Here is a 12,892-nt window from a genome sequence, read left to right on the forward strand (position 1 = left end):
ATATACTGGTGGGAGAGGAGGCACCGAAAGCTGTTCCCCTCCGGTCACCGACGCAAGGGCATCACTTGACTTTCCAGCCGACAAATCTGTTGTTGGGCTCGCAGCATTCTCGACTGAAAGGCGCTTGTTAGAAAGCTGATTACCATGGTTAACCACCACCGCGCCTGGGGAAGATACATCCCCCCCTACATTCTGTTCAGCTCCTCCTGAGGAGTTCACATCTTCTGTCTGCGTCGGTTGCCTGGCATTGAATCACCAGCTTTGATTAGGGTTGTAGGGTTCTCTCCCCCTTCCTCGTCCTCCTGCCCATTGGCCTGTTGCAATCATGAGATTAGACTGTCCTCCTGCCCATTGGTCTGTTGCAATCATGAGATCGGACTGGATAGCGACCCAGCCGTCTTTTTAAAAGATCAGCTCGCTTAGTATTTCTATTTTCTACCGGTTCTTTCTCCACGCAAAGACCCAAGCAGACAAGCCAAACTTCAGGAGATGCCGCGTGACAAAAGGATGCGACCCGGACAATGGAACAGAGGCGGCCTCAGGGTGCACAGGATACCAGTTCACAGGATAATACCATCCTCAAAAAAAAGATACTAATTCACAGGATACACACAGTACTATGCACATAAACACACCAGGCCTGCTCACTGATGGTATACACACACCGCACGCCAAAATTGCCGACGGAAAATACATACATGGACAGAAAGCTACAACAACCAACACCTCTCAGGGTGCACAGGGACTGTCGCCTCATCTCTAGGGTAAGAGGGTATATGGCTAAGCTATGTATGTATGGGAAGTGGAGGTTCAGACGGTGTTCCACTTGATCTCGAGCTGTAGCTTGCCGTTCCTGGAGTTGATGAGGTGGTACTTCTCGTTGATCCGCCCGTTGTTCACCACGTCCACCAGGTTTATGTTCACATGCCCCAACGACTCCTGCAAACCAAAACAACACACACAGAGAAGCTCCACCGGCGTCAGAGACTCGGAGGGAACGATGACCGGCAAAGACAAACTGTTAGGAAAGAAAAAGTGGGAGCAGCAAACCTGGGTGCGGAACGGGAGGAGCCTGCCGCGTCTGCTTCTGATCTCGATGTGGATCTTCTCGTCCATGGGGGCCTCGTCCACCACGAACTGGAACTCCTCATTCCACCTCGGATCTCGAGCCTTCCTGATCACCTGCAAGCAAGCCACGTAACATCCTTGAATGGGCAGCCGGCCATAGAATCTGCGACTGTGCTGTGGGTTTTGGTACATGGACTGCAAGTTTATATTCAGAGGAGGCACTTCCTAGATTAAAACAGACTGCTGCATTCAGTGTGTCTGTTTTAATCCAGTACCCGTTTCCTCTGAAATTTTTATGCACAGTTGTTTTCGTAGACAGGTCATCATTAGCAATGTGGCGCATTTTCTCAGTTAACCACCAGCACTTGGCGACTCCATGGACAGGATACAGTGAACTTATTCTGCAGCCCGCTCTGCAGTCTGAACGCTACTACTTCTGAACTCAGACATGGTTAACATTTTTTTTTTCTTTTGAGAATCCATGGTTAACATATTTGTAGGGTTATCTGCAACTTGCGAGTGCATCGATTCACAACCGTCAATACTCAGCAGCCCAGCACCTGTAAATTAATGGTGCTACACAGAGACCTGGCTAAGAAATCTGGCAACCTTCCCTCTCTAAAATAAAATAAAAATTCAGTTTCTGCAAGTTAACATGCAGTGTCTGTCCGAAGTACCATGCTGCTTCCATTCAGCTCTACATAATGGTATATTACTCTACTCTGGCTAAATATATTAAGCTATCATTTTCTCTTTACGAACTGTATACCTTTTGATCATTGTAATAATGCTACTAGTGGTAATGGTATGTAGTGGTTGCTCCAGGAAGGAACTGATATGGTAAACCATGTAACCAATAGAATGGCAAGTATGACACATAAAACAGAATGGATGTTTTAAGACAGTGATTTTTCATCATATACTAGCTTTTTCTGCAAACTGGAACTAATAAGATAGGTTTGAACTTAAGAAGCAGCTTTGCTAGGTTTGATAATGGTCATTCAAAAAACAAAATAAAACAATTTCATGGAGGTAGCAGGATTAAAACTAACCTTGGTTTCCCTCTTTTCGCCCCTAAAAAGAACCACGGCATACGGATTAGTGTGGCGCTTCCCTTCGACATCTTCTGCGTTTTCGACCGAAACTAACAGCACCCCACCACCGTCCGGGACGTCCCTTTTCAGACTGATATTGCCTTCAACATCTGAAATTAGAGGACTCGTGCTGTTTTCCTCTCTGAAAGGATCAAATGTCAGTTCCACGACAAGCTTTCCTCTATTCTTCTTGTTTTGCTGATCATTTGGGTTCATGCTTCTGAGAAGATCTAGTGTGAACAGCTTGCTCTCGTAAGGGGTAAGCAAGCGGAGGGGAATTACTTGCACACCCATTTTATCATGCATTTTGACCTGCACAATCAGAACAGGAGAACTGGTTAGTATCTGACATCTCTGGCAAATTTACAAAGCAGAAAAAACATAGCAAATGGATTTTTTCGAAACAACAAGAAAACCTGTCTTCAGCACTATAGTGTGAGGGTTTAAGAAATACTTTTAAAAGGACAGAAGGTAATTAAGTTGCATACAGCATGCTAAACCTTTTCCCAATCAAACATCTGGAGCTCAAGGACTTGCGTCTCAGGATCCTTGACTACGAGCCTGAAATGTTCGTTCCATTCAGGATTCAGGTTGCTCATCTTAACAGAGGTTTTCTTCGAGGGCAGTCTCTCGCCACTCAGCCGAAGCTTGACATAGGGATCAGATTTCCCAAGCAAGTCCATCTTGGGAAGATTCATGGCACGAATTACCTTGACATTCAATACTCCCACTGGTTTCTTTGTAGCACCACTGCAGCATGATTCATTCGTATCAATAATTGATGCTCACATACATTGAACCGGAGAAAGTCATAGCCAAGAATAATGTTTGTTTCAACGGTAAGAAAGTGTATATATAGCACTTCAGCAATATAACTACCTTTCACCAAACAAAACAACCTATCGTTTAGCTACCCCACCGTTTCTTTCTTGAATAAAAGCAAATGCATATCTGTTTATGCCAAACCCAAGGATCACTATTGAAGGTTTCGATACTAAAATTTCACCCCTCCAGATTTAATGTTATTTCCAAATATGTGGGGTATATATAGGTTTTAAGAATAATGTGTTTCGAATATAATGACTCATGTATCAATATAACTGAAGATAATCAAGGGGCTTGAATTCATATTTATCTTCATGTCATCATATGGAAGGACGAAATCGATATGCAACTTAGTCTATTTTTAACGTCAGACACTGTTAACTTTATATCAGCAGAGGGATATTCAACTTGATATATATATCATAATTTGAACGACGGTAGATACTTGTTCAGATATCATTAGAGAATATCACCTTGCTCCATCTAAAATGGGAACTTCTATAACCTTAGGCCAATGATACATGATTGCAATTTGCTTTGATATTTGCTCCTGCGAGATAGAAATAATATAGGTAACTAAGTAAGTCCAAAAGGCCCCGAGTATATATACCAACAGTAATGAGGTAGTGATTATGAAATTATTCAGGAACTTTTAATTCAATGTCCACCCAGTAAAATTATGTAAAGGATAGAATAGCAAGTACCTGGATAAACCGATACAAGCCAGGAATTGCCATGACATCTCCACCCAGTAATTTCAATCCAAAGTCAACATGCGGCTTCATACAGCAGTTAAGTCAGTTTTTCAGTGAAGCTTTTAGGAACCTAGTTGATTGCTGCTTGCAAACATGATAGAAGGCATGTGCACATCTGCACAGCAAAGAAACAGATTTATACCTTCTCCATTAGTGATACACACAAGCTGGCAAAGCAGGGAAAGCTTGGCACAAGTGGCTTCAGAGTCACACGTGGTGTCAGCATTACGTGCAAATCCAAAAGCTGAAAATAGCAATATGATCAAGTCAGAGATCTTGCATAATGAAAAGTATCTAAACATGTTGTCTGTATAATGCAGCGAGGGACAAAACTAACCTGTGCGGACAATTTGAAAGAATGCACCTTCACATCCACAGTTACATTTGCTATGCTAGCCCACCGAATCACAGGTTCGATTACCAGTTCTTTTTCTCGCATTTCATAAACTTTAATTCCTGTTTGTTCAAACAAGGAAATGTAAAGGGAGATCATCAGACCAAGCATCTTAAATCTAAGTGACGATCAGAAGCCTTTGGGAATACAAAAGGTTGGAACTGAAGTAAAACAATCCTTTAATGCACGGCTTAAATAAAATATATAACAACAGAAGTATGAAATGCATATCCCAATTCAAATTGTAGGAACAATTGGTTTTAGACGTCAATTTCTTAACAAAACACCTCCTTAAAATAGTTTTAGACGTCAATTTCTTGAGTATTATGATTAAATGAAGGTTGGTAGGTTCAATCACATCACTAAAATGAGACTGGTGAAGAATGAGCGTACATTACGGATTTGAATTGGCGTACTAATTTAATCAGTTTGTATCATTTAGTTGAGGTTTATAAGAATGAAAAGAAATTGCATTTTTGTTTAGTGACGACAGGCATCATTTGAGGAGCTAATCTTGTTGTCCCCACTGAAAAGATTGCATCAGAAATTCAGAATATTAAGTGGTTTAAAAGAAATTACAGACCTTGGAGTGTAGGTGGAAGAGCGCCAAGTGTTAAGTTTCCAAATTCAATTGATTCAATGCCATATTTTCCAACATACTGATCACATATTGGCTTTGCTACACCTCTTATTATTTTGCATATTGCCTGTGATAAACAGAGGAGAACTATTAGGCTGCATGTTTGTAACCAAAATTCATACATCACACAAATCGATGTAGCAATGAATAACACTCTCAAACATTAGTTAGAAAAACCTTATCAAGGAAAGGCCACATATCACAAATAAACTTGTTCATCCAATCAATCTGCAAAAAAAAAAGTAAAATGGATGAGTTAACCACTTGCAGTACTTTTGACATAAAACAGAGGTTGAACTACAACAAATATAAATCTGAAACAACAAAGGATAAATAGATGACACAGTAGTGTACCGACTACCAACCCGTTCATAGTCTGGATATTTCACCCATAACGGAATGTCCTGTACCATCATCTGTAATGTCTCATGATCTAAATCTCGTAGAGGTCTAATGACAGGATCCTGCAAAAGTCAATCATGAAAAAACAGATTAGAATATAAATGCTGATCATCTTGCATAGTCTGACTATAAGAGAAACTGTTGACCGACACCGATACACTGTCGTTAACTAGAAGAACGGTCTCAATTCGCATAGTTTCATTGTGAAACTGGGCTGTCGATTTGGTGTAAAACATATATGTAATTCCATTTCACATGAACTGCTAATAACTGGAACATCTGCCATATGCAGCCAATCACACAAATTACTTTGGCATCATGTTTTTTTAATTACTTTGAGCGTGTCGGGGCCTTTAGGGTCGATGCTGTCATACTCAACAGAATTTCATTCAGCAATAGTATGATGGAAAATACCCTAGATCCACTGGAACGTAACAAGAAAGGGAATCTCAAATCGCGTACCAAGACAAAAGAAGGGCACTAAAATCGCTTTCCCGTCGTCGCGCCCACCAAGCTCCACCGGAGCCACGAGTTGCTGGCAACCTATGCCGTAATGCCGATGCCGGCGCGACCGAGGCTGCGTGCGCCGGGGTCTTGGATGCGCCGGTCTTGTAGATGCCATCATTGGCATGGACGACGATTGGAGTATGGGTGGAGCGCAGCGGAGCCGTTTAGGTTGGAGCATCGCGCTCAGGACTCAGAGGGAAGTAGTGGGCTTTGCGTGTTCAGGGAATTGGTGGTTGGTGGGCCTTGTGTTTCCTTACATTGCTGCTCGTGGCGTGCTGGAGAAGATGATCGTCGGAGGTGCGGAAGCCACGGCGGAGGGGATGGGGCTTGGGGAGAGAGAGGTGGGGTTGAGGAATGAGAGGAGGTGAGGTGGCAAATACGGGTGACATGTCAATCCACTACTGTCCACGTCATCAAAACCATGGCCGAAAAAACCGCGGACGCGAAAACCGCTCAGAGGTGAAATGGCCCAATAGTATCCTTGAAAAAGAAATGGCCGATAAAAAGAGAGTTTCCAAATTTTATGAAAGACGATACTCCCTCTGTGTACACTGTTATAAAATGTTTTTTTGATACAAATGTGTATAGACGCGTTTCAGTGTATTTGTTCACTCATTTCAGTCTGCATGTAGTCCATATTAAAATATCCAAAATATCTTACAATAGTTACTGGAAGGAGTCGTTTCGAACATTACTTTTGTTTGGGTGTACTAAATCTACGCTAAGTTTCGTGATACATTAAGCATAATCGAAATAGAGTTCTAGAAGTAGCACCGTTTGTTGGTTGTGCCGGATTTCAGACAATGTTTCTAAGTTTGTATTAGCAAACTGTAACACCAAAAAAAACTATTATTGAGAAGTAAACACAAATTTATATTGAAAGAAAAATCATGAACTTGTCCCAAAAGTCAGAACTTGATGGGTGTAAAGTACATGGGCTTTTGGCCCGGACTCATTTTTGACCCAAAATGGTCGTGGACTCTGGAGTGTCAAGTTCGTATAGTGCTCCTATTGGTGGCAAAAGTGCAACAGTCATTACGAAATTTATTACCTTCAATAACATAGAGTCAGTGTAAAGAAACGGTGGCTATGACCTATGATTTGTTTTACTTAACAGCGTGGATTTTGATATACATTTCGGGTGCAACATGAATGCACTTGTCTCAGAAGTCAAAACATGTGCTTTTGGCCCGGGCTCATTTTAACCCAAAATGGCTGCGGACGCTGGAGTGTCAAGTTGGTATACTGCTCCAACTGCAATTGGTGGCAAAGTGCAATGGTCGTTACAAATTTTATTACCTCCGTCTCGGTGAATAAGTCATTCACGTAGTTCTAGGTCGACAATTTAACTATCTAAATATGTATTATACGTGATAAAAAATATATATTTAGAAACTATATCCGTGTAGAAATCTTGTGATATATTTTTCATGACATATACCACATATTTAATGCCTTAAATCGATGACCTAGAACTACGCGAATGACTTATTCACCTGGACGGAGGATCGAGTCAGTGTAAAACAGGTGGCTAGCTATGACCTCTGACTTTGCTTTTACTTAACGCTGTGGATTTGATTCTTTCTTTCCTTCTCTAACGAAGCAAGCAATTATTCCTCCCAGCGAAAAAGGTTTCAACAAAGTAGGCTGGATTTCTGTGGCGAATCCAATCCCTATATATGGTCCCTAGCAAGAGAGAAGCAACACGGCACCAATCGAAGCCGTTTCATATCACGCCGATCGATTATGAGTAGCCATCTGCAGCAATATCTGATCATTTGGCACCGAAAGCAATCGCTCCTCTTATAAACAACAAAGGCCCTGCGGGGATTTCGCGCCGACGTGCACAGATTGGTCACATTTGTTCTCGGGTCGTCTAAATCGGTGTCAGGTCGCCGTCGTCCACCGTGCCGGAACTCGACACCCTAGCCAAAACTTGCAGAGCAACAGCTAGTCCCATCGCCGTCGGATAAAGGGGCCTGTCTGTCTACCTGGCCGCTAGAGAATACGGCAAAGTCGGAACCGGATACGCAAGCGAGCGGGCGGCAAGCTATGCCCGGATCGAGCTGGGGAATTGTACGTTTGCCAACCAACCAACAAAAAGGGACGACGACGTGCCTGGTCAGGGCAAGCGGAAGCACCTCGGTGAAGCCACGGGGCTCTTTGAGCACGGCACGGCGCACGAACCGAAACTAGACTAGAGTAATGGACGCCGGCCGTATCCCTGACCCTGACCGGTTAACTCCGGAGACGGAACTTACTGATTGGTTAATCCGGCGACGGAACCACGGAAAGTGCACTACGCGGGAGAGAGAAGGGGGTGGTCACCTGGGGACGGCGGCGAGGCGCGAGGAAGCGGAGGTAGACGAGGCAGGCGGCGGCGAGGCCGAGGCCGAAGCCGAGGATGCCGCCCACGAGCCCCATCGCCGTCCACGCGCCCGCATGGAGGTCACGAGCTGGCGCCAGCCGAGCCTGTCGGCGATGGGCCGCCGGGAGGCTCCTCCTCGGAGGCGTCGAACGGCGCCAAGCGAGCGGCGTTTCCCGCGTTTTTTATGGGGGCGGAGCGGGCGGCCAGTGGGATGCGCGCGCACGCGCGCGCGGGGAATCGGAGGAAATGATGGGGCGCGTGCCGGTCAGCCGCCTCCCTGCAGCGAGCGCTACTACCAATTACCGAAGCAGCTCTCCCCCGAAACTCTAAATGACAAGCTGGGCCCACTATAACAATGTGATGCTTATTTCTTGCGGGAGTGGTGAATTATGTCGATTTCATTTCAAGTTTCATTACATTTTTTAGTTTTGAAAAAATATGAAGAAAAATCATATGTAAAGAATCCACATAACTAAAAGAAGTCATCGTGTGTTTTTCATAATTCATGAATGATCTCTTTTTCTTCAAAAAGGGGGAAAATTTGTACTTATTCCCAACATATATTCTTTACATTAGTTTTGTTTTGTTTTGGAGAATTAGCTCTAGTTGTCGTCAACTCCTTTTGACTTTAGAAAGGCAAGTCGTCAAATTATTATATTGCTTGATACTTAAACTGGCCATGGGCAACCCGGCCTCACACCCCAAACCCAAAGCCGGCTGTAGGGCCAGACACTGGGGCTCCAAATAAGCCTGACAAACTGGCCCAAAAGCCCAAGAGTGCCCAAAAACCGATCCTAATTGAAATATAGCAGTAGTAATATAAACCCTAAGAATATTTAAAATGTTATTATTAAATAGGGAAATAACCTCTAGTATTTACTTCAGACAAGGCCTAAGTTGTGATTTTAGGGCCGGTATTTTTAAAGCCCGTACTAAGAAAGCCCAGCCTGACAAATGCGCAGGTGACCCTCCGCCCCAAAAAGTTTGTCTTAGATTTGTCTACATACAGATGTATCTAGATATGTTTTAGTATTAAATACATTTATATGTAGATAAATTTAAGACAAGCTTTTTGGGACGGAGGCAATGCTCAATACAGATTAATCTGTGCAAACGAGTATAGTTGTTGGGAAGTTGAGAACGGATTTTCAACTCCCGGGTGTCGGGACACCCCCTGCTTCTCCTGCCTCGTGAACCGATCTCTGTTCTGTGATCGCGTTGTAATTTGCAGTGCGCCAGCTGATGCACATGGTCTTGCCGCTGTACTGCATGCACAGGGATCCATCCCATCATTGTGCACTTTTTCTTGACTTGTCCAGACATGAGAAGTTAAGTTTTATTCTCACGTGACAAGCAGACATGCAACTCCCTCTGTTCCGACCTTTGCATGCAACACACTAGTATCTCTCTTTTAATAACTCGACATGCAGCAGACAACTCTCTCTCTCTTAACCTTGCATGCAACACACTCTCTCTCCTACCATTTGTGCCATCTTGAGTCATGTGATATGGGTGGGCCGCATGGAGAATCTATATGCTGTCACTTCATCCATGACCGCATGACCTCCTGCCAGCCTAGCCCTGCCAAACCTGGTTCCGCATGCAAAAAAGCCTGCCTAATTACGCTGCTACTGCAATGTGTCTGTAACCGGATAGAGGCTGCACGAATCTTATTGCCACTGGACGGACAGATTGGAGGGTGCCTAGACTCCCGGGTGCCATCACACCTTTTCGTTGTTGGGAATCTTATCAACTTCTGTAACATAACGTCACTGTAAAACCTTTTGGTTATGACTTTTCTTAACTTCACATGGTGTATCTGATTCTTTCCTAGTACTATCTTTTTTAATAAAGTAATCAATTCAGCTTTTTCTTGAGAACCACTTCTTATCCTCTCAACGGAAAAGGTTTCAACAATGTGCGGTGGATTCTAATGGCAAGTTCCCAGTTCAAATTTCCCCTCTATCACATTTTGAGCGTACTCCACTCCCCCCTTTTTCAGTTTTTTTTTTGAGGGAACCCTTTAATATAGGTCATCAAATTTTTTGGAATTTTCGGTTTGTGTGGCTCGCAATAGCTCTTGGCTCTTTATTGGCTTGCTCGTCTTGGCGATACGCAACTACTGCTATTAATTGCAACTGCATTATCTTTTCTAAAGAAACTGCATTATCTTTTCTAAAGGAGTATTTAACCAAAAACTACCACAATTTGCGGAAACGTGACAGAAAACTACCACTTTACGATTTTGTGCCGAAAACTACCACTTTTTTATTAATCCGTGACAAAAAAACTACCAAGTGTGAAAACTGCTCATTTTGCCTGGGTTAAACGCGAATCTGACTGCCCAACCCCACACATAAACGAGCTAAAAATGCAATCGGGTCCCTAGTTTTATTTCAAAAAAGCAATCGGGTCCTCCCCATGTCGCTCTCCTTCCCCTCCACCTGCCGCGCCGCGGTAGCTCCTCGCCGCCCCACGTCTCGCTCTTCCGCACAGCCACCGGCCGCGCCGCGCCGCTCCTCACGATGGACTGCCACGCCAAGTCCATCGACACGTCGTCCACGCCAACAGCCTCGGTCGCGGCGGCAGAGGGCCTCGGCTTCTCCTCCTCGCTGCGTTCCTTCTTGGCCTCGGGCTTGGCCTCCGCCGCGGCGCCTCCCACCGTGGTCGTGCCCTCGCCGGCGAGCTTCTTCCGCACGCGGGGGCGGTCAACCGGCCTCTTGGCCGTTCTCGCTTCCTGCGGCCGGCTCGTCGAGACGGGCGCCGGCGGATGCTTGCTTATCTAGGGACGACCACCCGCCGCCGGGCCTCGACAACGACGTGGACTCGCCGCAGCAGCAGCCGTTCCCGTCCGCCGGCGGCAAACGGCTGGGGAAGGAGGAGGCCGGCGACAAGGAGGAGAAGGAGGCGGAGGACCCGATTGCTTTTTTAAGAAAAACTAGGGACCCGATTGCATTTTTAGCCCGTTTATGTGTAGGGTCGGGCAGTCAGATTCGCGTTTAACACAAGCAAAGCGAGCAATTTTCACACTTGGTAGTTTTTTGTCACAGATTAATAAAAAAAATGGTAGTTTTCGGGACAAAATCGTAAAGTGGTAGTTTTCTGTCACGTTTCCGTGAATTGTGCTAGTTTTTGGTTAAATACTCTTTCTAAAGAAACTGCATTATCTCTAAAAAGAATCCAAATGCATTAATCTTTTCAAATAAATTGCGGGGAAACTGCATTATTAGCATCAAAAACGCTCTTATAAAATGGGACGGAGGGAGTTCATCGTATGGTACTAAAATAAAGGGCCGTTGGTCAGAATTGATGACGAATCAGCCGGGAAGCAAGCAAGCAGGTAGAGGCGGCCAGGCCGAGGAGTATGGCAAAATGAGAATCGGATACGCAAGCCAGCAACCTGCTGGAAAATGGTTCGTCGCGGGGTCGTGTGCCTGGTCAGAGCAGGAGAAGAGAAAACCACCTGGGCTAAGGCATAGACCTTCCAGCACCGCACGACTGAACTGGCCAGAGACTCGTATGTCACGCGATTTGGCAATATCCCACCGGACTAGAAACTGTGGTAGACTAATCAAGACGTCCCTATCAGCGCGAATCCGATGGAGATGGGGAGGATGGGGGCCGGCGACCGGCATGCACGCACGTACGGCGTCGGTCGGCGGCCACGACTGAGTTCCCCCGATTTCGATTCGCGTTGGTGCTGCGTCGTGGGGGAGTGGATTGCTCGCGGAGATCGAAGTGCACTGATTGATTAATCCGCGTGGCGTGGTTGCAAGTCGCGGAACGATACGATGATCGGTTGGAGGAGCTAGCGAACCGGGCGACGGAACTCACCTGGAGACGGCGGCGGGGCGCGACGAAGCGGAGGTAGACGAGGTAGGCGGCGGTGAGGCCGAGGGGGAGGCCGAGCACGAAGCCGAGGACGCCGCCCACGAGTCCCATCGTCGTGCACGCGGCCGCGGACGCAGCACGCGCATGGAGATCGCGAGCTCACGGCCGGTCACGAGGCGCGCGCCCGGAAGCCCGCCGCTCGCGTGCGCCGGAGATGGACGGGACGGCCGGCGGTGCGCGCCTCGGCGCCGTCGCGCGCGCTCCTCCTCGGACGCGTCGAACGGGGACAAGAGCGCAAAGATAACGGGGGCCAGCAAGGTAGGAGTAGGTAGCTAAGCAAGTGCTAGGATGCGCCAAGCGAGCGCCGAGCGGGGTTTGTTTATGGGAGGGAGGGAGCGGGCGGAGAGTGGGATGCGCGCGGCGGGGGATCGGAGGGAGGAGAGGATACGGGTGTCGGGCGTGGATTTTGTACTATGTGTTCTGGCGTGTCGCGGGTGCCACAGGTTCGAACCGCCCCAACGCTAAAATGCATAGTAAAGTTCAACTAAAAGTTGTCCTTTTTTTAAGCTGTGTTCATACAAGATGCCAGATGCAGCGTCACAATTTATATTTAGCTCTGGTCCACGGCTCAAGAAAAGAAAGGGATAAATGTTACTCCTTTCGTTTCTAAATATTTGTCTTTTTAGAGATTTTAAATGGACTACCACATACGGATGTATATAGACATATTTTAGAGTGTAGATTCACCCATTTTGCTCCGTATGTAGTCACTTGTTGAAATATCTAGAAAGACAAATATTTAGGAACGGAGAGAGTACACTGGAAGTCACTCCATATCTTATTTTGGTATTATTCATGATCTGATTTCCCCCTTTTTGAAGGACCGAAATAACGAGCGAACATTCGCTGCAGGGGAGTCTCAGCGCGACCCAAGATATGCTCGTCAGGTAGGGAGGATCCTAAAATCGTAAGCGTGATGGTGCGCCTACCAAATACGCGAGTGAAACG

The 12,892-nt window shown here is 45.8% G+C and overlaps 1 protein-coding gene across 3 annotated transcripts; it reads right to left on the reverse strand.

Moving 5' to 3' along the window:
* Positions 1 to 559: 559 nt before the first annotated feature.
* Positions 560 to 12,068, reverse strand: LOC119332217 (synaptotagmin-3-like). Of its 3 annotated transcripts, none has more exons than XM_037605399.1 (12): positions 11,888 to 12,068; positions 5,142 to 5,240; positions 4,954 to 5,004; positions 4,720 to 4,843; positions 4,080 to 4,198; positions 3,885 to 3,986; positions 3,692 to 3,766; positions 3,461 to 3,537; positions 2,663 to 2,912; positions 2,121 to 2,474; positions 1,051 to 1,182; positions 560 to 939 (listed from the first exon to the last, which is right to left on the reverse strand). In XM_037605399.1, exons 1-12 carry the CDS (start codon positions 11,993 to 11,995, stop codon positions 811 to 813), a joined length of 1,620 nt encoding a protein of 539 aa, XP_037461296.1. In that variant the 5' UTR covers positions 11,996 to 12,068; the 3' UTR covers positions 560 to 810. The 3 variants fall into 3 exon arrangements, with proteins under 3 accessions (XP_037461296.1, XP_037461297.1, XP_037461298.1); XM_037605400.1 differs by lacking the exon at positions 11,888 to 12,068 and adding an exon at positions 8,014 to 8,205; XM_037605401.1 differs by lacking the exon at positions 11,888 to 12,068 and adding an exon at positions 5,641 to 5,763.
* Between the last annotated feature and the right edge of the window lie 824 nt (positions 12,069 to 12,892).

This window comes from Triticum dicoccoides, chromosome 7A (assembly GCF_002162155.2).
Source record: "Triticum dicoccoides isolate Atlit2015 ecotype Zavitan chromosome 7A, WEW_v2.0, whole genome shotgun sequence".
In the NCBI taxonomy this organism is placed as follows: Eukaryota; Viridiplantae; Streptophyta; class Magnoliopsida; order Poales; family Poaceae; genus Triticum; species Triticum dicoccoides.